The sequence below is a fragment of the Panthera onca genome, chromosome C2 (genome assembly GCF_046562875.1).
Source record: "Panthera onca isolate mPanOnc1 chromosome C2, mPanOnc1 haplotype 2, whole genome shotgun sequence".
NCBI classification, from domain to species: domain Eukaryota; kingdom Metazoa; phylum Chordata; class Mammalia; order Carnivora; family Felidae; genus Panthera; species Panthera onca.
This window is the reverse complement of record NC_138347.1, coordinates 115,201,038-115,226,093: the sequence shown is the minus strand read 5'-3', so window position 1 is coordinate 115,226,093 and position 25,056 is coordinate 115,201,038. Positions and strand designations below refer to the sequence as shown.

The window sequence follows — 25,056 nt, the reverse complement described above, 5'->3', positions numbered from 1 at the left end:
ATATTTTAATGAAAAAAATAAATAGCCATCAATTGCTCTAGGCCTTCAGTAGAAGAAAATATTTCTGCTACTAAGATGAGTAAAGGATCTCTTTTCCATCATATTTCTGACCTAACTAAAATAAACAGAATTAACAAAAGAAAAGGTATTAGAAGGAAAACACATAAACATGCACTTCCAAGAACAACAGGATTCTGTACCTTTTTCTTTAAAAAAAATTTTCTTTTAATGTTTACTTTTGAGAGAGACAGAGTGTGAGTGGGGAAGGGGCAGAGAGAGAGAGGGAGACACAGAATCTGAAACAGGCTCCAGGCTCTGAGCTGTTAGCACAGAGCCCAATGCGGGGCTCGAAGTTGGGAATGGAGAGATCATGACCTAGACTGAAGTCAGATGCTTAACTGACTGGGCCACCCAGGCACCCCATTCTTTTCTTTACTTTTTAAACTTCTTGTACCATGTTAAAATTGTTTTGCAGTGAAAAAAACGAAAGCTAAAAAACCGTAAGATTTACTGACCTTTTTTCAACATTCTCCTTTTTGTTGCAGGGGTAGATGAAATAAGTGCACATGCAAATTCTGCATCTTCTTTAACCTTAGAAGATCCTGCTGAAATAACCACAGAATCATTAAGATACTAGAAAACGAACTCTCCCCTGTGCTTATATCTCTGTATCTTAAGAGCTTATACTACTAAATAAAAACAAAATATCTGGTGACCTGACACTAAAAAGAATCATTCTAACTCAGAGAAGGAATATGTAGTCACTTATCATAAAGTGTTACTTCTCTTGAGAAGAGATGTGAAAGTAGGAGCAGCCATATGCAAAGTAATCAGCTTCCAGGTGGAAGAATACTTTCAAGGAAACAGGTGTTTGACTTCTAATGATGAAGCTGCCAAATTTTCAGATCAGTTAGTGGTAACGAGTTATTTTCCAAATGCAATACACTTTCTCAACTAATTAGGAATATAATATGATCTGATTTACAAGAAAAGAAAAATAAAGAGTTATGTTTTAAAGTAACATATAAAAGTAATGATACTGGTTATTTTTACATCTGTATGACAATACGAACAATTATTACCCAGAAGATGCTCCCACCCAACTTTTGTAATTATAATTTATATATATACAAATAAGGTTTTATTGAAGTAATTTTATAAGTGGTAAAAATTACTGTGTTTAAAGTTAGTTTAAATATTTCTCTTAGATTTTAATTTGAAACTAATCTTTCACTTTACCTCATTCATTTACCACCCTTGATAAGTTCCATGGAATAGTTCAAACGTGAACAGGAGTCTAAAGAGGGGCGCCTGAGTGATTTAGTCAGTTAAGTGTCTGATTTCAGCTCAGGTCATGATCTCACGGTTCGTGGGTTATGCCCCACATCGGACTCTGTGCTGACAGCTCAGAGACTGGAGCCTGTTTCACATTCTGTGTCTCCCTCTCTCTCTGCCCCTCCCCTGCTCATGCTCTGTCTCTCTGTCTCTCAAAAATAAATAAACATTAGAAAAAAATAAGTTAAAAAAAAGATCTGCTACTAAAGAATTCTAAGCTAGAGAGATACAAACCTATGGAGTTTTACTTTAATAATCTTTAAGAGTAGATTATGGATACTGAGATGTATATACATACCTTTTACTCTTTTAGTCTCAGACTGTGAATTTTTCAGTTTGCCTACAACAAAACCAAATATAAAAATAGTCACAGTAGGAAATCAGAATAAAGGACACATTATCAAATCAAATCCATTTCACATTACCTTTCATTTTCTGTGGCAATTCATTTGTTTCAATTTCTTCTGAATCACTGCTTTCAATATACTGGACAACAGTTTTTCTTCTAAAATAAAGTGTACACAAATTTTTTATCAAACCAAAATAAAATGAGATATGAAAACATAAGTTTTAATAAAAGCAGTATAATGCTTCCTATTATTTGTTTTAATTCAAGGAAATTTGACAAATGAAAGTAAAATTTCCTAAAAAGCATTTTGTTTTCATAGCCAGATACATTTATATACAAAATGCAGTACCACTATTATTAAATTTGAAAAAGAAAACCATCCTAAAATAATCATTTTAATATTGAATTTAATATTCAGTAATTCAAACGAAACACCTATATAAAACTAGAACTAAGAATAACTCTTATCAAAGAAAATAATTCCAATATAATAAAATGAGCAGCTAGGAGAAAAATATAATTCTTTCACAATGAAAAATTTTATGTATTTTGTGTAGAAAGTACATTACAGTGATTAAGTTGCTAAAAATAATGGCCTCTGGAGTCAGACTGCCTGTATTCAAATCCCATTCAGCTACTTATTTGCTATGTGACTTTATGCAAGTTACTTAATATTCATCTATGCTTTAATTTCCTCATTTGGAAAATACGAGCAAAAATACAATTCACTTCATAGGATAAAATGTGTTACTATATGCAAAGCCCCTAAAATAGTGCCTGTTGCACAGTAACATACACGTATAAATTATCATATGTATTGGTTATTAGTTTCTCCCATGTCCTCTTTATTTTTATTTCCATGTCCTTTAATCTTATCTGGTCAACCTAATAGTGCTACTCTCAGGCTCATCATGGTCAGCTCAGAATTGTAAGATTTGAGATCCAGATGAGAAACTGAGGTGCCCTGGTTTTGTGCTCAGTTTAAGACAGGTATTAATGAAGAAAATAATTAAAAGCCCCAGTTTTGAGATCCTTATTGGACTAGCTAACAGAGACTCAGATTTGAAATCACATCTGCAGATATTAATGGTAGAAAATACAGTACAAATAAAAGTCATTTAGACCTATTTCAGAGGGTAAATGAAATTTATAAAGTTAACAGATTCAAGTTAACATCAGAGGAGCATTATGCGCTTTATTCAAATTCTCCCTCTAGTCTACATTAACACAATAGTCTCCATAAATAACTTCATCATATTTTATTTCTACTAAAGGTGAAGAGAGAAAGAACTGAGATGAACAGAGTGTTTCTACCAAGTCATCTAATAAATAGCTGTCAGTTTTTATCTCCTGAAAATAATAGGAAAACTCTTCCAAAGTCAACAAAAACAAAAAACTCGGAAGCTAGATCTTAGTTCCTATGTAAAAGAACAGGAAAGAAAGTGGTAGAAAGGTTAAGTGATTATTAGAAACTATCAATTCACTTCTTTTATAGATTAGTATTGCTTTTCTTCACCTATAAAATAGGAACACCCAACCTGCCTAAGTAACAGTGATTTGGTAGTTTCAAATAACAGAATGAATTTGAAAGAACTATATAACTGAGATATAATGGTCTTATCTCTCTCCTATATATAAGAAAATGGAGAAAGAGTTTAAACAAATATTACATACAATCAAACCATAACAAAATTTACCTTTTGGGGCGGGAGCTAGACAATTCTGACTTGGGATATTTATTCTTTCCCTTGACATCTGAAATACTGGGTTCTCCACTACATCTAGATCCTTTCATTTCAAAGAAAAGGACAAATATACAGAGTATTAGTAAACTGTCTTGACTGAGTATCCTTAAAACTTTGGTTTTCCAACTCAATAGTTCAACTTTCTTAGTATCTTCATTCCTTTTCTTTCAATCAGCCAGCTATTCTCTCTACTAGTTTTTAAGTATAGTATATTCTCACTAAAAAATACCTTCAATTTCTTGTACCCAGTCTTTCCCCTGTAGTCATCCAGCCAATTCCCAAACTGGCTGGCTGAATTTCCTGCTGTACACCAAGGCAGCTAAGAGCTGCTGGAAAAAAATGAACAATAAATAGGTGGCATTACAAGTTTACATTTTCAAATCTCACCTGCTGCCTGTGTCACTTAGCAACTCTTTTATGTATCACTCAGCCTCCCTACCCACTCACCACAGTGGTATATACTGGACCCTTTGCCTAGATTCTTCACTCCCTTGACTCCTAGATGATGACCTACTTCACCTTCAAAGAAAACTGAATACCATTTTCTATAATCCCAATTTTCCTACCTTTTTAAAATTCCCTCAATTAAATATTTCCCATCAACCTTACTTTCTTTCCTTCTAACGTTAATTCACTTATCTATGCTCTTGGTCTCATTGCCCGCCCCCGCCAAGAGGCCTAAAAATTATTCTCTCCATTTTATCCCACATCTCTTACCCACGGATTTCTTTCATAATGCTCTCCCCTGCAAAAAAAAAAAAAAACCCTCAACTCTGCCTTCATTTCCAACGATTTTTCTGTTTCTCCTATTTCAAACTTAGCAAAATACATAATAGCATACAACTGTCATTTCCAATTCTTCACTTACTATTCTATCTGAAAATATTTTCAGTTTTTCTGTTCTAACCAATCTTCAGAAATTAATTTTCCAAAGGCCATTAACAGCTACACCAGCTATTTAACTGCTAAATCCAGAGTTCTCTTTTCATTTATCATCTAACTTCACAATTTGGCTCTAACCTATCTTTCTATTCTTATCTGCTATTATTCATGCATATTACATTATTAACATAAACTACTCTGAGGTCCCAGAACAAAATAGGTTTATGTTGTTCTTTATGTTGTTCTTCCTTAGCTTCTCTGACTGGTATACAACCACCCAATTCCATCATGACCTCCTTGATGAAATTTTTCCTACCAGTTCTCCCGAGATTTTTAGAAAAAAATATCTAAAATTTTTGTATATTACAAAGCCAGAGCTTGAATTACATCATCAAACTGGAAAAATTTAAATCAAATATGGGGTCATGGTTCAAAAGTAAACTTTACCTTTGATTAGTCCATCTGCCTTTTCACTGGTATTTCCTCCAAGTTTCATAGTTTGATCGTTAACATTACACTCCTGGATGAAAAGGCATATTTCTTACAAAGCACTGCTGTCAGTTTTAAATAAACTTAAAAAGCATCCTATTTTATACTGCTTTGCTTTACATAATAAAGATTACTTATATTGCTATCCCATTCTGGGGCAATTGGGGGAGATGCATTAAGTGAAGAGGAAAAATAAACCAATTAAAAATTTTTTCACAGCTATCTCAAAAGTGAACACTAGTTGGTCTTTATCTGTTCAAAAGAAATACAAATAACAAAACTCAGTTATAAATGGCATATTCATTAATGTAAGAAACACTTGTGAAATGGAATTTACTTTAGAATTAAAAGTAATTCTCAGACTACAAACTTTCAAACCAAGAGTCCCTACTCAGTAAATAACTTATCTTTAATGAGGCCCTCATTGCCATCCTTGTTCTCTGGAACTCCCAGGGGGTAGATGCAATAGTACAGATCCTAGAGTACTAGGATATTCTATTCTATCATATTCTATTGAGGATTTTCTTGCCAGCCCGGACTTTTTCTTTTACCCTTCATGTATATCCCTTTGGTTCAAAATGTATCAATGCAGACATGTGTACAAAAACTTCTATAAAAGTACAATTTTATATCTCTTTGTAAAAATATTTTTAAATGATTCTAATGGGAAGGGTTCCTCCAATCTTTAATTCTTGACTTAATGATTCTGTAGGGAGGAATGACAAATGCCAATTGGTTTGAATTTAATTCTTCCCATTGAAAAAGAGAGGTGATGAAGTCATATTGAATGGAGATTAGAACTGGTGGTCAAGAGTAAAAAGTAATTTCTGCTGAGATTAGGGCAAATAATGGATAGTTTGATTTTAGTTTAAAAAAAATAAAGTTTGAAACATCTTATAGAATCCCAGAGTTAAATTTTACTAAAAATGTAGTTGAAAAGATCCATCTCCTTCTAACGGTATGAGTCTAAATATGTTGAAAATCTAAAATACAACAGGTAGAAAAATGTAACTAGAGGAATTATTTTAGATAAATAAGTTATCTTTTTTTTCAGAGCTCAGGGTATTTTTACTTTAACCAATGTCAAATATTTATTAAGACTGCACAGCCATTAAATATTAAATACGATACACTACAATCCAAAATTGTCATTTTTATTATAGCAGTATTACACCATTGTTTTTTTTTTCTTACAAGCTAGACAAATGGATTTTTTTAAAGTTTTTATTTAAAATCCAGTTAGTTCACATACAGTGCAATATTAGTTTCAGATGTAGATTTTAGTGATTCATCACTTATATACAACACCCAGTGCAAGAAACTGATGCTAAAAATGCTTCTCATCAAATGTTATACCTAGTCTTCTTCAATAATTAGTACAACCATTTATATTTAACAACATGGAAAAAAGAATCTAGAGATTCATCCACAAATAAATGTGGATGTCCTTTACATTACTGTTTTATATTAAATGATAAAAAAAAATGTCCTTTATGTTACTGTTTTATATTAAATGATTTTGCTAAGTTTTTTCTTCTGAGAGTTCAAATGTAAACCTACGAAGTCCAGCCTATTAAATCATACTACATTCCAATCTAATGGAACTTAAATCAGTGACATTTCACTCTGTAAGCCTGGAATATCTAAATTTATTTAAAACAGTGTAATTTTTGTTGCAATAAATTCTTAGCTAGAAATCACATTTTTAGCCTCAATTTTAAGGAATGTGGCAAACTAAATATCCTAAAACCTTCCTACTTAAACACAATACCTTAAATGCATGGCTGATTCTGGGGCAGGGGGTGGTGGGGAGGGAAAGCCTTACTGATGATAATTTTTTAAGGCATTAATTGCTACCGAAGCTGTCAGTATAGTCTTAGGTGATGTTCTTCTGTTTTAATTACCAAATTAGGAAGAACAGGATGTAAAGCATCAAACTACTCATGGTAAGCAGTTGAATCTCAGACATTCAAATGACAGAGTTAAACTCCCAATAAAAGTACAAAGAAGAAAATGCAACTAGCAGTGGCAGGAAACTGATATGCAGCCTCTTTAAAAACTAAAAAATTACGGGACACCTGGGTCACTCAGCCAGTTAAGCGTCTGACTCTTGGTTTCAGCTCAGGTCATGATCTCATGGTTCATGGGTTTGAGCCCCATGTCGGCCTCTGTGCTAACAGCACAGAGCCTGTTTGGGATTCTCTCTCTCCGCCCCTCCCCTGTTCTCTTTCAAATAAATCTTAAAAAAATAAAGAAAAACTTAGAAAAGCCAAAACAAACAAACAAAAAAAAAAAGAGGTATTTTGCATATGCCATTTTCTCAGCTGTTTCCTACTTTAAGTTCTTTGGATTTTCATCTGAGAATGAAAAACAATTGTTTCATTCTAACATTTATTTTTTCCATTAAAATGAATTCACTTTTAATTCTTAGAAACTAAATATAAATATATTGTGTTTGTATGTCATGTGTAAAAATATATATTAGGTAAGTACCAAGAAAGTTACCCATGTTATCATCACTAGGACACAATTAGCACTGTGTATGACTATATTCAGACATACATAAATATGCCTTTCCAAAATGAGGACTCAACTCATAAATGTGTACCTGGCCTTTTTTTTTTTAAACTAAAAATATCATAAAAATAAGTATTCTTCAAAGAACAGGATTTTGTAGTTGCATAATATTAAATTTTATGACTATTTATTAACATAACTGTTACCTTATTGAAAGTAGTTTCTTTTGTGCCTTTAAAATAATGCTGGGGTTCGGGGGAGAGATTTGTACTTTTCTATCTCTGAAAAAAATGCATTTCTAATAACTTTCTTACACAGTTTCTCTGAAATGGCATTACCGAATCACAGATTATAAACACTTTTAGGATTCTTGATATATATTACCCAATTACCCTCAAGAATTTAGTATCCAACTTTCACTCTTATCAGCAACACATAAGAGAGGCCTCTCACCATTTCTCTGAAAACACTGGATATTATCAATTTTTTGGCAAATTATTTTTTAATGGTAAAATTAAAAGGTCTTATAATGAACCAGAGACTTCGGAGAAAACATTCTAATACTTTACCTTCTTCAGTTGACTTTTTTTAATTCTCTCAACAGGAAGAGGTTTGCCATCATGGAAGTTGGTAAGAATTACTGCAATGGCTGTCAAAGTTTTGCCCTTAAAAAATGTTTTAAAAGACAAATGGTCAGATTCTGAAACTCAGTTGGCCATAGAACATTCTAAAACCAATTTAAAAATCAAGTAAGCAAATATTATATAGTATTCAAGGCCATAGGAACATACTATTGTATTAAATAATCTGTGTATTAGTAAAAGCATTTTGTTGATTAGGAAATGCCTTCCCACACTGTATTATTAAGAATTATTAAATGATGTACTCCATAAAATACTATAAGCATCCCTGAGAAATGTCATTCTATTAAGTGATTGCTGTCCTAAGATTTTACATTTAACTCTGAACTAATAGCTTTATCATGAAACTACAGCTATTTGCTTGCCATGTAGTTCAGGGCTAATTTAAAATGGTTAGTAATTCCAATATGCACATGATATAATCATTTTATTTCATTTAAAGATAACTGTAATACTTAAAACCTGTAACTTATCAAGCATAAAGGACATGGTGTTTCTTATGCATTTTTCTTAAATAAAAACACATAATCTTTCATTATTTTCCATAGCTGAATTTGTAATTAGCAACACAGACAGAACTCTCTGGCAATTTTAAAAGTTAAAGCAGCAGTTTTCTAAGTGTAGTCCACAGGCCCTAGGATTTCCCAGAACCCTCTCAGGAGTGTATGTGCAGTCAAATCTATTTTCATAATACTACCAAGACATTATTTGTGTTATATCTTTAGTAATGCCACAAAAGGGAGTTGTGGGTAAAACTGCTGGTGCCTTAGCATGAATCAAAGCCATTGGCACTACATTATACATTGTATTTTTAGCTGCCACATACTCACAGTTTAAAAAAAAAAAAAAAAAGCCAGTTTCATTTTAAGAATGTTCTGTAAGAATATTCTTTTTTTTTTTTTTTTTTAATTTTTTTTAACGTTTATTTATTTTTGAGAGAGAGAGAGACAGAGCATGAACAGGGGAGGAGCAGAGAGAGAGGGAGACACAGAATCAGAAGCAGGCTCCAGGCTCTGGGCCATCAGCCCAGAGCCTGATGTGGGGCTCGAACTCACGGACCGCGCGATTGTGACCTGAGCTGAAGTCGGACACTCATCCGACTGAGCCACCCAGGCGCCCCTGTAAGAATATTCTTGATGAAGCAGTACACATGAATTTTATTAAATCTTGCCTCAAGTACACACCTTTTTAATATTCTGTATAACAAGATGGGAAATACATATAAATTACTTCTGTTGCACACCAAAATATGAGGATTATCTACAGAAACATTACTTGTGAGACTGAGGTTACAGCCTCAACTAGCCACCATGCACCACCATGCATCATCACTCTTTCATGCTTCATTATTTCTACTTGAAAGAATGACCAATAACCAGTTATTCATGACTGAGTGGTAGGCTTTTTCTTGAAAAATGAACAAAGTAAGGCTATCTTGAAGGGCAAATAAACAAATTTGTTGTTAATGGTAAGATCTGAACTTTCAAGCAAAAATTAGAATGTTGGAACACTTATATCTGACACCATGAGCACAGGCAGCTTCCCAAAATATAAATGCCTAATATGATCAGCAGTAATATCAGAGTGTAAACTTTTGATCCTATACAATGAAATGCATCAACATCTGGCAGATGTGTGTAACTCAATGAACCAATATTTTCTAAATAAGCAATGCCTGATGTTATAAAATCATGCATGATTAAAATATCCATTCAATGGGCAAGCTAAACCAATGAATTTTAATGGAACAGAATACAAAACCATTCTAATACCATTTTTAAATTCTACATTGTAACTACTAACCTTTAATAAACTAATACTTGCTTAATTTCACTGTTGTATCAAAGAATTATAAAAGTTATCTAAAAAGGCTATTAAAATCCTCCTCCTGCTTCCCAACTACATATCTGCATGAGAACTAATCTTCGTTATGTACTTATACCAAAACACCATGTTACAACAGACTGAATGAATAAGCAGTTAGGACAATTCAAAATTCATCTTATTAGACCAAACATTAAAGTGATTTGCAAAAATGTAAAACAATGCCATTCTTATCAAAACTACTTTTGTTTTGGAATAGTCCTTTTTCATTTAAAAATACACTATTTATGTTAACAAGTAATGTATTTATTAACTATTATTTTAAAATAACATATTTTTTTGTTTTAATGTCTAATACTATAAATATGGATATAACTCACAAAAACAAAAAGCTCTTTGAAATCCTCAAAAATTTTTAAGAGTATTAAGGGTTACTGAGACCAAAAAGTATAAAAACTGCTGGTGTAAGGCATCATAAAGGTATATTTAATACTCTGTATATCACAATACTATGATAGAATACAGTTTCATGTAACATTGTTGTCTTTCCCTTTTTTTAAAGAAAATCCATGAAAGATAATCTACTTGAATTTGAAAACTGAGAAACACATGTTTACACATTATTGCTAATCAACCAAACAAACCAAAAGAAAAAAAGTAGCCACATTTTAAGTGAAAAGACTTAGAGAAAACTGTTCCATACTGAAAGTGAAATCTAGTCCCACACTGACACCAACATATTCATATCTCTATTGACTTCAAAATTACTTCTATAAAATCATAATTACAAAATAAAATTAACTCAAGGGGCACCTGGGTGGCTCAGTCGGTTGGGCAGCCGACTTCGGTTCAGGTCATGATCTCACGGTTGGTGAGTTCGAGCCCCGCGTCGGGCTCTGTGCTGACAGCTCAGAGCCTGCAGCCTGCTTCGGATTCTGTGTCTCCCCTTCTCTCTGCCCCTCCCCTGCTCATGCTCAGTTTCTCTCTATCTCTCAATAATGAATAAACATTAAAAAAAATTTTTTTTAGAAATAAAATAAAATAAAATTAATTCAAGAAAAAAATAATTACCAAACCCATATCATCAGCTAAAATTCCTCCATGGACATTTTCTGGTCGATCCTTCTCAGAAAAATTTGTTATTGTGTTGTAGTAGAAGTCACTTCGCTGTTCCCAAAACGGTGGAAGGTCTTTACTGTTTTCCCGTGAAACCATCCAAGCTAGAGCTTGTTTTTGATGTGGAAGCAATGGTGTTTCAACAGCCTATAAAAAAACGGAATGTCTTAAATAGAAATAAAACAAATCATTTTTTTTCCCCCATGTAGATTCTGGAAAACACTTGATCTTGTGCTAAAAACTATATAGATACACAGCATATTTTAAAATTCCAAATAGTTTTAAATAGAAAATATTGGCTCAGTACCTCAGCTGGCTCCATTTCATGAGTTTTATCATCTTCTTTTAAATCTTCAAACAATTTGTCAAATTCTGTTTTAAGCTACAACAAATAATACCAAGAAACATCATGAAACAAATTAAAATAATCTCACTTCAGACTTTTCAAATCATTTAATTAACTAAAAGATTTGAATACCAAAAGGTACCTAAAATATTCTTTGAGTTGCTACACTGTTCACTGAAGCAGTATGAATAGGTGCTTTGGGTATAAAAGGTTAACCATAGGGGTGCCTGGGTGGCTCAGTTGTTGAGCAACTGACTTCAGCTCAGGTCATGATCTCACAAGTTCATGAGTTTGTGCCCAGCATCAAGTTCTGGGCTGACAGCTCAGAGCCTGGAGCCTACTTCAGATTCTGTGTCTCCCTCTCTCTGCCCCTCCCATGCTCATGCCCTGTCTCTCTCTCTCTCTCTCAAAAATAAATAAACATTAAAAAAAAAATTTTTTTTAAGGTAACCGTGTTAGAATCAAAAGAATACAGAAGAGAGAAATCTGAGGCTTGTCCCAGTTTTATCACAAACTAACCCATATACAACATTGGGTGAGAGACTTAACCTTTATGGCCCTTTATCTTATTCCTGTAAAATGAAAGGGACAATTTAGATTTAGAGTGTCTCTAAGGTTCCTTCTGCCATTGAAATTCTATGAGCCTATTAGTTGTATTCAAACCATTTTGGCAGATCCTACCAGGCACATTTGACTTTTTTCATGTCAAAGACATTTCATTTACTATTACTAAAACAAAGAACTTGCTATGTGCTACAAAATATTAAGAGATGATTTCAATCTTACACTAATTTAGCTGGTTCTTTAAATTGATCTAGTCTAGGGGCACTTGGGTCGCTCAGTCAGTTGAGCAGCCGACTTGGGCTCAGGTCACGATCTCACAGATAATGAGTTTGAGCCTCACATCTGGCTTGCTGCTGTCAGTGCATAGGCCACTTTAGATCCTCTGTCCCTCCCCCACTCATGCTCTCTCTCTCAAAAATAAATAAAAACATTAGCACAGGCTCAAGCCCTACTAATAATGAATGATCAGGTAAAATATGGCAACTGCAATTAGACAAAAAGGCTAACACGGATGGGTAAAGACAAAAAAGATTTGATGTGAATTATAGACTAATCTCCGTTGATTTATTTTACATCTTTTTTTCTAAGTTAACTCAGCCTAACAGTATCTTAGCTCACAAATTAGACAAAGTAAGAACTATACTAATGCTAAGATTTGGAATTAATTTCTTTTTGCATTCCATTTGCAACCTTATTGAATGAAAAGTTTCAAGCTTCAATTTTTTAAAATTAATATTTGGACATTAAAAAAATTTCATGTAATACAAAAATATTAAAACATACTAAAACATCCCATGCCTATCTATACAACAATGCATGTGTTTTAAAATATGTATGAATGTGTATGCATTACCTATCATTACTTTCCTTTTACATAAATGTTTTTAATATATATTCTATTTATTCTACAGCATGTTTCATAACTTAATATATCTGAAGATCACAAATACTAGCATATACATATTTATCTTATTCTTTTAAACATCAATCTTCAACATTTAACATTTACTTTTAAGATTATAAAACAGAAGCATACCTGTTCAGTTGTCATCTGTACTGCAGCATGAACTGGCATACTATAGCTTGGTCCAGCTCTTCCAGAGCCCCAACTACTTTCTAAACTGAATCCTAAAGCTGCAATTTACAAATGAAAATAATAAAATCACCAAATGAATTACCTTTCAGTAAGTAACTTTTAGAACTTGTATAAGTTGCATTAAAAAAAATCAATATATTTCAAAGATTTTTTTAAAAACTAAAAGTCATTCAGGGACACCTGGGTGGCTCAGCGGGTTAAGACTCTGACTCTGGCTCAGGTCATGATCTTACAGTTTGTGAGTTCGAGCCCCGTGTCAGGCTCTGTGCTGACAGCTCAGAGCCTGGAGTTTGCTTCACATACTGTGAATCCCTCTCTCTCTGCCCTTCCCCCATTCACACTCTGTCTCTCTCTCTCTCAAAAATAAACATTAAAAAAAATTAAAAAAAAATAAAAAATAAAAGTCATTTAAAAAATACATTATTAAAATAATTCCACATTATTTGAACAAACTCTTGCCAGATAAATACTTCTACTTCATTCGCTATTGGGAGATTCTTTTTGTCTATAATTTATCAAAGACAATACTTGCAAATTAGGGATTTCCAGATATTATCATTGGGGGAAATTAGAGGAGGGAATATAGGACCTTTTTGTACATATGTGTGCGTGTACGCGAACACACATACTCCCTCCTATAAATCTGTAATTAGTTCAAAATAAAGAGAAAAAAATTCAGGGATTTCCTTATAAAAAGATTCCTGAGAAAAGTTACAACTCAGAGCCTTCAACACAAATTTATTAGCCACACTCAAGAAAAAATGTTTTACAATTCCTGCATCTTATGATATCAAAATAATAGAAGCTTAAACCCTAAACTTACTTTTTGGTGCAGGACCCAATTTAAATCCATGTTTCTTTAACTGATCTAAAACCGCTTTCCTATTTTCTTCTTTTCCCCAAAAAGTCATATGGAGAGGCATGGTAAAAGCATTGTTTGCACCAAAAGGAACGACCCTATTATATTTAAAGGCAGAAAAAAAAGGAGGGAATTAGAACTGAATGTGACTATTAAATATTAGAAGTGTTGCATTTTAATTTTGCAAAGAAGTAAAATAAAGAACTATTTGGGCAAAGTAGAAAGACAGAAAAAGTACAGGGAACAGGATCAAAAACAACCAGAACAAATGAGTGGTTTTTAGGAATAGAAAGCCAGAAGAAACGGAGAAGATGGAATAAAGCAGAATAGCCTAAAACTGAGATTATAAGACAGGTAAAATAGTAAATTTAATTGAGAAGGTGGAGCTTTCACTAAAGGAACCACTATAGGTAGCAACTATTCTGAGAATGGGGACTGAATTGCAAGAATTACATCTGACCCTTGAACAGCATGGGGTTTAGGTACGCTGACCCTCTGGTGCCATCAAAAATCCACATATAACTTTTGACTCCCCCAAAACAACTAATAGCCTAATATTGACCAGCAGCTTTACCAACAACACAATACATATTTTGTAGTTTACAGGAATTACATACTGTGTTCTTAAAGTAAGCTATAGAAAACATTAACAACATCATAAGGAAAATAAAATACATTCACATTACTATACTGCATTTATTAAAAAAAAAAATCTGCATATAATTGGGCCCAGGCAGGTCAAACCATTTTGTTCAAGGGTCAACTGTTTTTCTGATCAAGGATTCACTAAAAGTTTATTCTCAGTATCTGAAAAATTTAATAAACTGAGATTGGAGAAAACAAAGTGAGAAGATATTACTGAACATTTATCATCAAACTTCACCTTTTCATATCCTCAATATTCCATACTTCAACTGAGATCACAAACTAAATGCCTAAAAGAGAAAAGGTAACCAAGGAGACTGGGAGTTTAAAAAAAAAAAAAAAAAAAAAGAAGTGGTAGAACTGGGAGAGGCAGTAAGGGCGTTATGCAGGGTATTAAAGCAGGAGCTGCTACTCTGTTTCAGTCAACTAATGTCCTGTGAAAATGAAGGTCAGATCTGCCATTTGTCAACAGAAATATTCATAAATAATTTTTACATTAGGGAAAAAGTTACCCTGTATAAAATGTAGGGTATCCAGGTATTTGAATACTGGAAATAAACGAAAAATTGTAAAACATGTAGGCAAAATGAAATGCACCTACATATGATCACAGGCTACCAGTTTACCACCTCAGGTTTAAACAAACAGTTCCCAACTCCCAAAACTATGCACTAAAAGGCTTGGACAGATGGTGTGGGCTTCCTAATATCTGAGCAAAGTCAATTTTTCTCTGTGGTAATAATTCAATAGGAAAGTGAAAGAACAGTTGTTTCATGGTTAAGGTAGTAGAGGCAGATGAGAAAATAATTAACATATTAATTGAACACATACTAAAGGCACAGTGACAAAAGATGTCAGGGCAACTATACTGACTCTTAACAAATTCAAAGACTGCAACTTACAATTATTAAAACTAAACTCTGAAAGTACATTACCCTTCAATTTGTGCCAATTTGTTGTCCATGATATAGGCCAAAGCAGCTGCTAGATCTTTCTTTAAATGGCCAACCTGATTTCCATTCACATTGTTTACTTTAACTGCATTCTTATCATAGGGGTTATTGGGTTCCCGTTGTAATGCAACCATTTCATTATTATTAACCTAATGAAATAATGAACAGATATTATTATAAATAATAAACATACAATAGGAGCTTTCTTCATCAAACTTTATCTGGGATTTCCATTCATTTTTTAATGCTTACCAAATAACACTTCATATAAGAAATATGTATTTTCTTGGATTCATACTTGTAATATAAAAAGTATATTTTATAATGATTCTTTTACAACATTTTTTTAACTTACATTCACTGGGAAGTTAACAAATCCTTGATATCTGAAAGATACAATCAAAACTAAATAAAAGATTCACACTATCTAAAATTTTCAACATCATAACTTCTGGAAACAGGTAATCTTTATGGAGTGCTTATTACATACCATTATTCTAAGTACATAACAGAGATTTGACTTTTTAAATCCTCACAACACTACTGGTAGATACTGTCATTACACCCAATTTTACAGATGAAGACTAAAGCATAGAAAAGTTAAGTAACTTGCCCAAAGTCACAAAGCTAGTAGTATAGCAGAGCTAGAATTTAAATCCAGGAAGGCTGGTTCCTAAGTCTGATTTCTCCAGACTCTAAAAGGGGAAAAGATATTAATTATAAGTCAGAATGGATCTGAATAAGAAAACATATCCAACCTTCAACTCATGCCGTTTCTGATTTCACTTGACTAAAAGTTAGCTGAAGATAACATCATTGAAAATGGAAGAGTAAGGACTTTTGAAAATTCTTGCATAAAAGCAATGAAAAAACTGACAGAAATGGTCAGAATCAACTTTTCCAGACATCTGGAAACCAGCCAAAATATTGGAGAAACCCTGGGCAGGGGTGTTAATTCAAGAAAAACAACTGATGGACGCCTGGGTGGCTCAGTTGGTTAAGCATCCAACTTCGGCTCAAGTCATAATCTCCTAGTTTGTGAGTTCGAGCTCCATGTCGGGCTCTGTGCTGACAGCTCAGAGCCTGAAGCCTGTTTCAGATTCTGTGTCTCCCTCTCTCTCTCTCTGCCCCTCCCCCACTCAGTCTCTGTCTCTCTCTCAAAAATAAATATTTTTAAAAAATTAAAAAAAAAAAAAACAAGGAAGAAAAACAGCTGAACATTAGTGCCCTAGTACCATCTCCAGCTTTCAGCTGCATGATAGCCTTTAAAAATAACAATCTTCTGGGGGTGCCTGGGTGGCTCAGCCAGTTGAATGCCTGACTCTTGATTTCAGCTCAGGTCATGATCTCATCATGGCTCATGGGGTACAGCCCCTCCGGCTTTGCGCTGACAACACGGAGCCTGCTAGGGATTCTCTTTTTGCCCCCATCCCAGACAAAAATAAACAAACATTAAAAAAAAATAATAACCTATGAAAATTCTTGGTGTAGTCTAGCAGTCACTGGAGGGAGTATAATGGAACAGAATCTTTCAAAGATTCATTCCCAAAGAACTGTCATTATTTGACCTGTATCAAGGTGCTCCAGAAGATCCCCACCTGCAGTGATTTCTCTTTGATCTCTCAGCTCATCCACCACAAAAAAACTCCCTTGGGTGAATGTTGGTCAAAAACAATTTTATAGGCAGTGGATAACAAGTGGAGTAAACAATACAATAACCAAAAGGATTAAAAGGAAAGCTGAGGACTAAGATGTTCATAGGGGCTTTGAAAAGCTCCAATACATTCCTGGGAATGTAGAAGGCCATATGCAAGCATAGGGCTATATACATGCATAGGGCTGTACACATGATCAGGAAAAGACCTGAGAAGACCCTGAGCTCTCACCTCTGGATAAACTTGAGGTTCTGAACAACCAGGACATGAAGGTTAAGGCAGAGTTGTCAACTGCCTGGCTGAGTGCTGAAGGAGTGCCTCAAATGCAAACAGACCCTCTCTTACTAAATACTGATTGATGTACAGACCCTCTCTTACTAAAGACTGACAGATGTACAGACCCTCTCTTACTAAAGACTGACAGATGTACAGACCCTCTCTTACTAAAGACTGACAGATGTACTGGCTCTGGTATAATCATAAGCTGACCATTAAGCTAACCATGCAAAGACGTCAGTAGATTATACAGGGTTAATTCAGAAAAGTCACTAAACAAGCAACAATTACCAAAATCAGCAACAACAAACAACTCTGGAGATGAAGAATCTAATTTTTACAGCTGCCACATTATTTTAAATGTCCACTTTTTAAAAAAAATTTTTTTTTTAACATTTATTTATTTTTGAGAGATAGAGAGAGACAGAGCATGAACGGGGGAGGGGCAAAGAGAGAGAGAAGGAGACACAGAATCCGAAGCAGGCTGCAGGCTCTGAGCAAGCTGTCAGCACAGAGCCTGATGCGGGGCTCGAACCCCACAAACTGGGAGATCATGACCTGAGCAAAAGTCGGATGCTCAACCGACTGAGCCACCCCAGGCGCCCTTAAATGTCCACTTTTCAACAACAAAAAAATGAGACATGCAAAGAAATGAGAAGGTATGGTTTACTCATAGGAAAAAAGCTACCAACTATCCCTAAGAAAGCACAGGTGTTTGCCCTAACTAGAAAAAAAATTTTAATTTTAAGTATGTTCAAAAACCTAAAGAAAACCATGTACTAAAGGAGAAAGCACAATAAATAAGTAGGTCTCACCAAATAGAATTTCTGTTGTCAAGAGTATAATAAAGTCAAAAAATTCACTAGAGAGGCTCAACAGCAGATATGAGGAGGCAGAAGAGTCAATGAAGTTCAAGACAGGTCAGTTACATTATTGAGTCTGAGGAACAGTTACAGAGTCTGAGGAATAGAAAGAAAAAAGAATGAAGAAATATGAACAGGCCTCAGAGACCTGTGGGACAACAGCAACCCTATCTGACATTCACATACTGAGTCTCAGAAGAGAAGAAAAGGGGAAGAAATAATAGCCAAAAACTCCCCCAAATATGATAAAAAACATTAATCTATACATCTTACTTAGAAGTGCAACAAACTCCAAATAAACTAACCTCAAAGAGATGCAAACCCAGACACATCATAGTCAAGCTGTGGAAAAAAAATCTTGAAAGCAACAAGAGGTACAATTCATTTATAAGGGATCCTTAGTAAGATTAACATCAGAAAGCAGAGGCCAAAAGACAGTGGAATAACTTTTCAAAGTGCTTCAAAAAACTTCAGCCAAGATTTCTATATCGGATAAAACTATCCTTCAAAAGTACAGGAGAAATTAAAACATTCCAGTTAGGGGTGCCTGGGTGGCTCAGGAGGTTAAGCATCAGACTCGGTTTTGGTTCAGGTCATGATCTCATGGTTTGTGAGTTTAAGCCCTGTGTGAGTCTCTGCACTGACAATGTGGAGCATGCTTGGGATTCTCTCTCTCCCTCTCTCTCAAAATAAATAAAATAAATAAAATAAATATTTAAAATAAATAAGTAAAATATAATACATACAAATCAAAATTTTGGAGACTATAAAAACAAAGAAAACATGGTCCAAGCACCAAGACAAGAAAGGACATATTTAAAAAAAAAAATTAAAATAACAAAAAGAATTACAACTAATCATAACAATACTTTCAGAATAGGAAAGAAGTAATCTACTTTATTATAAAACACTTTGATGCGTCTAGATATAAAAACTTTAACCATGAACTTACCAAAAACACACTTAAAAAAAAGTTAAAAATTAGCAATGCCAACGTTATATATCAAAACTTAAATGATACAGTCAATGCAGTACTTTGAAGAATGTTTAAAAGATTGAAATGTATTAAATTATTACAAGTTCAAATCAAATATCTAAAAATAAAACGAAAATAGGATAACAGAATATAAAACGAATGAACAAAGAAAAATAATAACCAGAAAAAAAAAAATCCAAGAAAGGTTGCTTGAAAACATGAAACATATAAATCTCTATCGAGGCTAATCAATAAAAACTAGACACAAATATATGGGGTGCCTTGGTGGCTCAGTCAGTTGAGCGTCCAACTCTTGATTTCAGCTCAGGTAATGATCCCAGCGTCATGGGATCAAGCCTTTCCTCGGGCTCCACCCCAAGCATGGAACCTGCTTAAGCTTCTCTTTCTCTGCCCTTCTCTCTCTCTCTCTCTCTGCCCTTATCTCTCCCTCTCTCTCACTCCCCCCCCCGTCCCTCTCCCTCATTTGGGCTCTCTCTCTTAAAAACAAAACAAAAAAACAAGACACAAATATAGAACACAAAGAATAAAGACCTGTATATAACCATAAACACACTTAAAATATTTTCAAGTATAAATGTTACTAATACTCTGTAGCAATACATTTGGAGATTTAAATAAAATAGATGCTTTTCTTTAAAAATATAAGTTGCCAAAATTGACTCAATAAGTATTTGAATCATGCGCAGTTTGAATGAAGCTAGAATTAAAAGGTACACACTGTTTGATTTAATGCATATAAAGTTCCAGAACAAGCTAAATTAATCAATAACAACAAACTTAGATTGTAGTTGTTAGTACAGGTACAGCAGAAATGACTGCAGCAAGACACAAGAGAACTTTCAGGGATGATGGAAATAATCTATACCTTGACTGGAATGGTGATTATCACATATATGTATTTGTCAAAACTATTAGAATAATATACTTAAAAATGTGTGCATTTTCTCATGTAAACCACATGTCAATAGAGCTGGAAAAAAGTTGAAAATAGTAAGTATGAACAGATAAATACCTCAATTTTTATTACAATACATTTTCATAATAATGATTAACTCCAAAATGTCCATCAATAAGGAAATTTAAGGTACCATATAGACTTGTATTGATGTGAAAAGATATTCCTAATATTCTACCAAGAGAAAGAAGGATAATCACTGTAATGGGCTTATTATGATCTCATTTTTTAAATACATAACGTGATTTCAATTTACATGCATATGCTCACAGAATAAAGTGTAGAAAAATAAAATGAGTAAGTTATGGTCCAGGATGGTAGACTACAAGAAGATTTAGTGCTTTTTCTTTTAGCCATTTTAAAATAATGAATATGTATTACCTATAAAATACATTTTGAAAAATTAAAAAAGCGATGATTACTTTTAATGAGCTTACCACATTTACATTAGCTTACCAGTGTCATAGAAATTATTCTAAGATCAACAAATAGTGAATGTTCTGAGATCAGAAACAACCATAATCTAGCATTTCACAATGGCTTAAAATAATTTAGAAAACAATCTAACTTTTGAAAAAAACACAAATTAGAAATAGGAAAGCTCAGAGATGGATATGAGAACTAAAGAAGAGATGGACATGATAAGAACTGACTTCAGGAAAAAATCAGAAATGAAAAACTATTTCAGAATTAAAAACTAAAGAAGAACACAAAAGTCCACAGACTTTATGGAAAACATGGTAAGGGAAATAAAGGACGAAAAATTAAAAAGTGAAAAAAATATGAAAGTATTTCAGAGAAAGAAATAACCACATACACAGGCATACATATATGCAGAAGAGATCTAATACATACAGAGTAGAATGGGGTCCCTAAAGGACAAAGCAAGTATTTAAAACTGTAATTAAAGAAAATTTTTGTGAAATAGAAGAAAATGAAGTTACAGAGCAATCATAAGACATACCTTAATAAAACTACTAGGCTTCAAGCTTATGAAAAATGCCCTTTAGTCATCAAGGCAAAAATTTCCAATTCACTTATATATGGGAGAAAAATCATGCTGGTATCAGAATTCTCACCAGCAACATTTATGCAACATCAAATTATCATGGAGAGAACATATGGGTCAAGGACTTTATATTCAGCCGAAAGTGCTCTTTAAGTATAAATATCACAATTACAAACATACAAAAATTCAGGAAATCTTGTTCTTTCCTAAGGAATCTTCTAGATAACACATTTCAGACAATTACAAAATAATCTAAGAAGCTGCAATATAAAGAAAATACAGGAGAATTAAACACTAGACAAATCCATATCATGAAATTCTTTCCCAAAGAATTTCCTAAGAATATGCTTCAGACAACCAAAAAATTATTTGAGAAGCTTTGACATAAGAAAAATATGAGGGAATAGAAGAACTGACAAATGCAGAACCTTGCATAGCACAAAAAATGTAAAATAAAAAAGTAAAAAAAAAGCAACCCACAAAACAAATGTAGTTTCTGCAACAAATCAATGACATGAAGAAAAGGAACATAACCACCAAAGGTAATGTATGAACTTTCTTTGATACCAATTTTTAAAAAAATGACCTATAAAAAGACATTTTTAAACAATCAAGAAAACAGATTATGGATTAGTTGCTGGATGTAATAAGAAATTATTATTTTGTTAAGTATGAAAATGACAAGAGAAGTCTGAATGTTTTTAGAGATACATACTGAATTAAATGGATGTAAACTAATACAATAGAGATTTTTAGGACTAAAGGATAAAAGAAAAAGAAAAAGTGATGAAACAAATGTGCAAAAAATTTTTTAACTGCTGAATCTGGATCACAGGTATGTGGTTTACTACATTATTCTACTTTCACACGTTTAAAACATTTCCTAAAAAGTTAAAAAATAAAACTAGAGACATATCATCCAAAGAGCACAGAAACATACTACATAACCATAACAAAGAAAATTACTGACCAGAGAAAGTCCTATATACTACCTCTCTCTCTCTCTCTCTCTCTCTCTCTCTCTCTCACACACACACACACACACACACTCTCACACATACACATACACACTGCAAACAGAGACACAGAAAGACAGACGTAGGGAGAAAAACTGGGAGACAGTCTTACTACAGAAAGGAAAAAAAAAAAGGACCTAAAAACAGATAATTCCCTTATCTAGTAGGAATTAATCTTCCTAAATTAAAAATATTAGAGTACAGAAACATCCTGAGGGACACAAGAGAAGGCAAAGAACTGACTTGGAAGTCACTTTGCAAATGTACCTAGTATCTGTACTTCCTGAACAAATCATCTTATCTTCTTAAGCTTCAGTTCCTCAGTTACAGAGAGGGGCTAATAGGGGCACCTGGGTGGCTCAACTGGTTGAGCGTCCAGCTCTTGATTTCAGGCTCAGGTTATGATCCTAGAGTCATGGGATCAAGCACCCAGTGGAGCCTGGTAAAGATTCTCTCCTCTCTCTCTCTCTCTCCCTCTGCCCCTCTCTCCCACTCGTGCCCTCTCTCTAAAAATTAAAAAAAAAAAAGGGGGGGGGGCGGATAATAGATGTCCTATCTGCCACACAATCATTGCAGCCATCAAATGAGACCATATAGGAAAAAGTGTTTTGTATATTATAAACAGGATACAAGTGCCCAGAAAAAGGAAAAAAACAATTAGTCATTAGGTTATTTGTTATCTCTTGCTCAGATACACTCTAATTACTTAAAATAAGTATTAATTATAAAGCCACCTTCCAATTCTTATCTTCTAGATATTATCTTCTAAGTATATTTCATCTTAATATCTAATGTTATACTCACTACTCCTGTGTAATAGCGTAGTCCAACTACATGACCTCTCAAAGTTCCAAATAAAACTGAATCTAGCTCTTCATCACTAGTTAGGAAATCGTCTGGAGGTATAATATCTTGGAATTCAAAACGGGGAAAGAAAGTTGGATATGAGAGGCGTGGAAAATTTCCATGGGCTCCGTATTGGACAGTCTGCAAGTACTTCCAAACAGGATCTCTATTAAAAAAAGCACAGAAAAACGATACAATATTTAATCAAGTATTTCCCAAAGACGATATTAGATTTTTGGCCATTTGTTTTCTCATTTCAACATGTTAAATCTTTAGTGGGAATTGCCGCATATTGATAGAGTTTCTCTGGGTAAAGCAGGGTGTGGAGTGGGGAAGGTTTCCAAGAACCCTACCTGTTCAGTAATGCCTCTTCTACCCACCAAGTACTCAAAATGAAAACTCCAACAAGGGTTTGCAAATCTCCTTCCTAGTGAAGACCATCTATTTAAATTGCGATGTATGTGATGTCTGTAACTCTAATTACATACCGAATTTCAACAGAAATTGAACTAGAAAAGGCTTGCAAATATAGAACTATTATTATACGTGAAGCTATTAATATCGTTACAGATAAATCGAGCATCCACTACCTTAATTCTCTCCAAACAGAACCCTTGTTTTATTCAGGCACCCAAACCACGCCATCACGGGAAGCTGAACTCAAGCTTCCCACTCCGTTGGTTTAAGGGTATCCTCAAACCCCTCATGGATAACTGTTTCAGGAATAGGCGTGTAAACCAATCTGAAAAATGGAAAATAAGAGGAAGCCGGCTGAGGCGCTTCCAGGAAGTTTCCACTCTGCCAAGAACAGATGGAAGCTATTTCCCCGCGTTTTCCTTTTACGCCGTACATTAATCTTCTGGCTCCACTGAAAATACATATTTCCATGCCTAAGAATGCACATAAACTGTGAGGTACTGGGGGACAAGGGCTGTCTTAATCGGCCCTTTATTTCGAGCACATCGCCTAGCGCACAGGGGGCATCTAACCGGTGTTTGCTCAATCAAGGTCCGGGCTAAAGAGAGGAGCTTTGAACCCCAGGACCACCACAGCCCTTGAGAGAGATTTCCCCAAGGCCCTGGCATGAGGCTCGCCAGAGGAGCCTCCCCTCTCCAGCCAAGGCTATGCATTTATTTCTCCCGCGGCGATACGAGCCACCAGCAGGACGAATACAAGCTGCACTGGGAACGCGAAGGGAGCTCGAAGGGAACGCGGGGAAGGTCAGGTTCATTTGGGGACGCCGACAGGCCGTTACCCCCTACGCCCCACCCCCTCCGCCCCCTTCACCTCTTGAACATCCAGGACATGGCGCTGAGCGGATGACGAGCGGAACGCCTGGGCGCCCCAAATCGCTCTCGAGCCGCCTCGATACGCCTCCCTACAGGCCCCACAGCCGAGAAGCCCAGGGCAGATTCCGAGCGCCTGAGGAAAAGCGCACGACTGGAAGACGCGAGGCTAGTCAAACGTCGACGCCGTCGCCTTCTAGCAACAATCTGGGGGACCAGCGACGCTTCGTGACTGACATTGGCAAAGTCCAATCGCGAGGAAGGGGCCTAGGAAAAAAAACCAATCAGAGCACAGAAAGGAGGGCAACTCCGCCCCACGCAGGGATTCAAAGACTGTAGGGGGTCCCGGCTGCAGGGGCGGTTCCATCCGGGTTCTTCCCCGCCCCCAAGGCGGGCGCGCGGGAAAGCCACGCGGCCCTTGGAGCTCGCGTGGCGTGTTGGCGGTGTCTGCGTTTTGTTTGATCCCTTGGTTCAAACACAGGGAGACGACTCTCTTTTCCACTGTTTGCCCCGGGCCTCACGTCTCAGACCCCTTTTTCAGGCCTTACCTCATCCTGCCTCTAATTTCCTCATTTGATGTGACCTGTGACGGAGTCTTCTAAATAAGCCCCGAGATTTTCCGAGCTCTGGAGATAGCATGGAGTTACTTTCCTTCACTTCCTGTGGCGAACCCTGAGTGTTTTGCCCTCAAACTATTCATTTGAAGTGTCGCTATCGAATCTGAGCATACGGAGTTCAGGAGAACCTCCTGCATTTTTTTTTTTTTTTTTAAGGAAAATTTTCATTTCTAGT

The 25,056-nt window shown here is 34.9% G+C and overlaps 1 protein-coding gene across 6 annotated transcripts in view; it reads right to left on the bottom strand.

Annotated features, from left to right (window-relative positions):
* The window catches only part of HLTF (helicase like transcription factor), a 51,814-nt gene extending 27,168 nt beyond the window's left edge, over positions 1 to 24,646 (bottom strand). For 3 of the 6 annotated variants that reach the window (XM_078432257.2, XM_078432259.2, XM_078432258.2), the window contains exons 1-13: positions 24,266 to 24,646; positions 22,937 to 23,144; positions 15,344 to 15,510; positions 13,728 to 13,861; positions 12,845 to 12,942; positions 11,206 to 11,280; positions 10,854 to 11,045; positions 7,887 to 7,982; positions 4,759 to 4,831; positions 3,382 to 3,472; positions 1,761 to 1,840; positions 1,634 to 1,675; positions 516 to 605 (exon numbers count right to left, since the gene is read on the bottom strand). In XM_078432257.2, the coding sequence (XP_078288383.1) occupies positions 516 to 605; positions 1,634 to 1,675; positions 1,761 to 1,840; positions 3,382 to 3,472; positions 4,759 to 4,831; positions 7,887 to 7,982; positions 10,854 to 11,045; positions 11,206 to 11,280; positions 12,845 to 12,942; positions 13,728 to 13,861; positions 15,344 to 15,510; positions 22,937 to 23,144; positions 24,266 to 24,285 (1,366 nt within the window). In that variant the 5' untranslated portion in view covers positions 24,286 to 24,646. The remainder of the gene's footprint in view (positions 1 to 515; positions 606 to 1,633; positions 1,676 to 1,760; positions 1,841 to 3,381; positions 3,473 to 4,758; positions 4,832 to 7,886; positions 7,983 to 10,853; positions 11,046 to 11,205; positions 11,281 to 12,844; positions 12,943 to 13,727; positions 13,862 to 15,343; positions 15,511 to 22,936; positions 23,145 to 24,265) is intronic. The other 3 variants (XM_078432260.2, XM_078432262.2, XM_078432261.2) reach the window with 3 other exon arrangements.
* Positions 24,647 to 25,056: the final 410 nt, after the last annotated feature.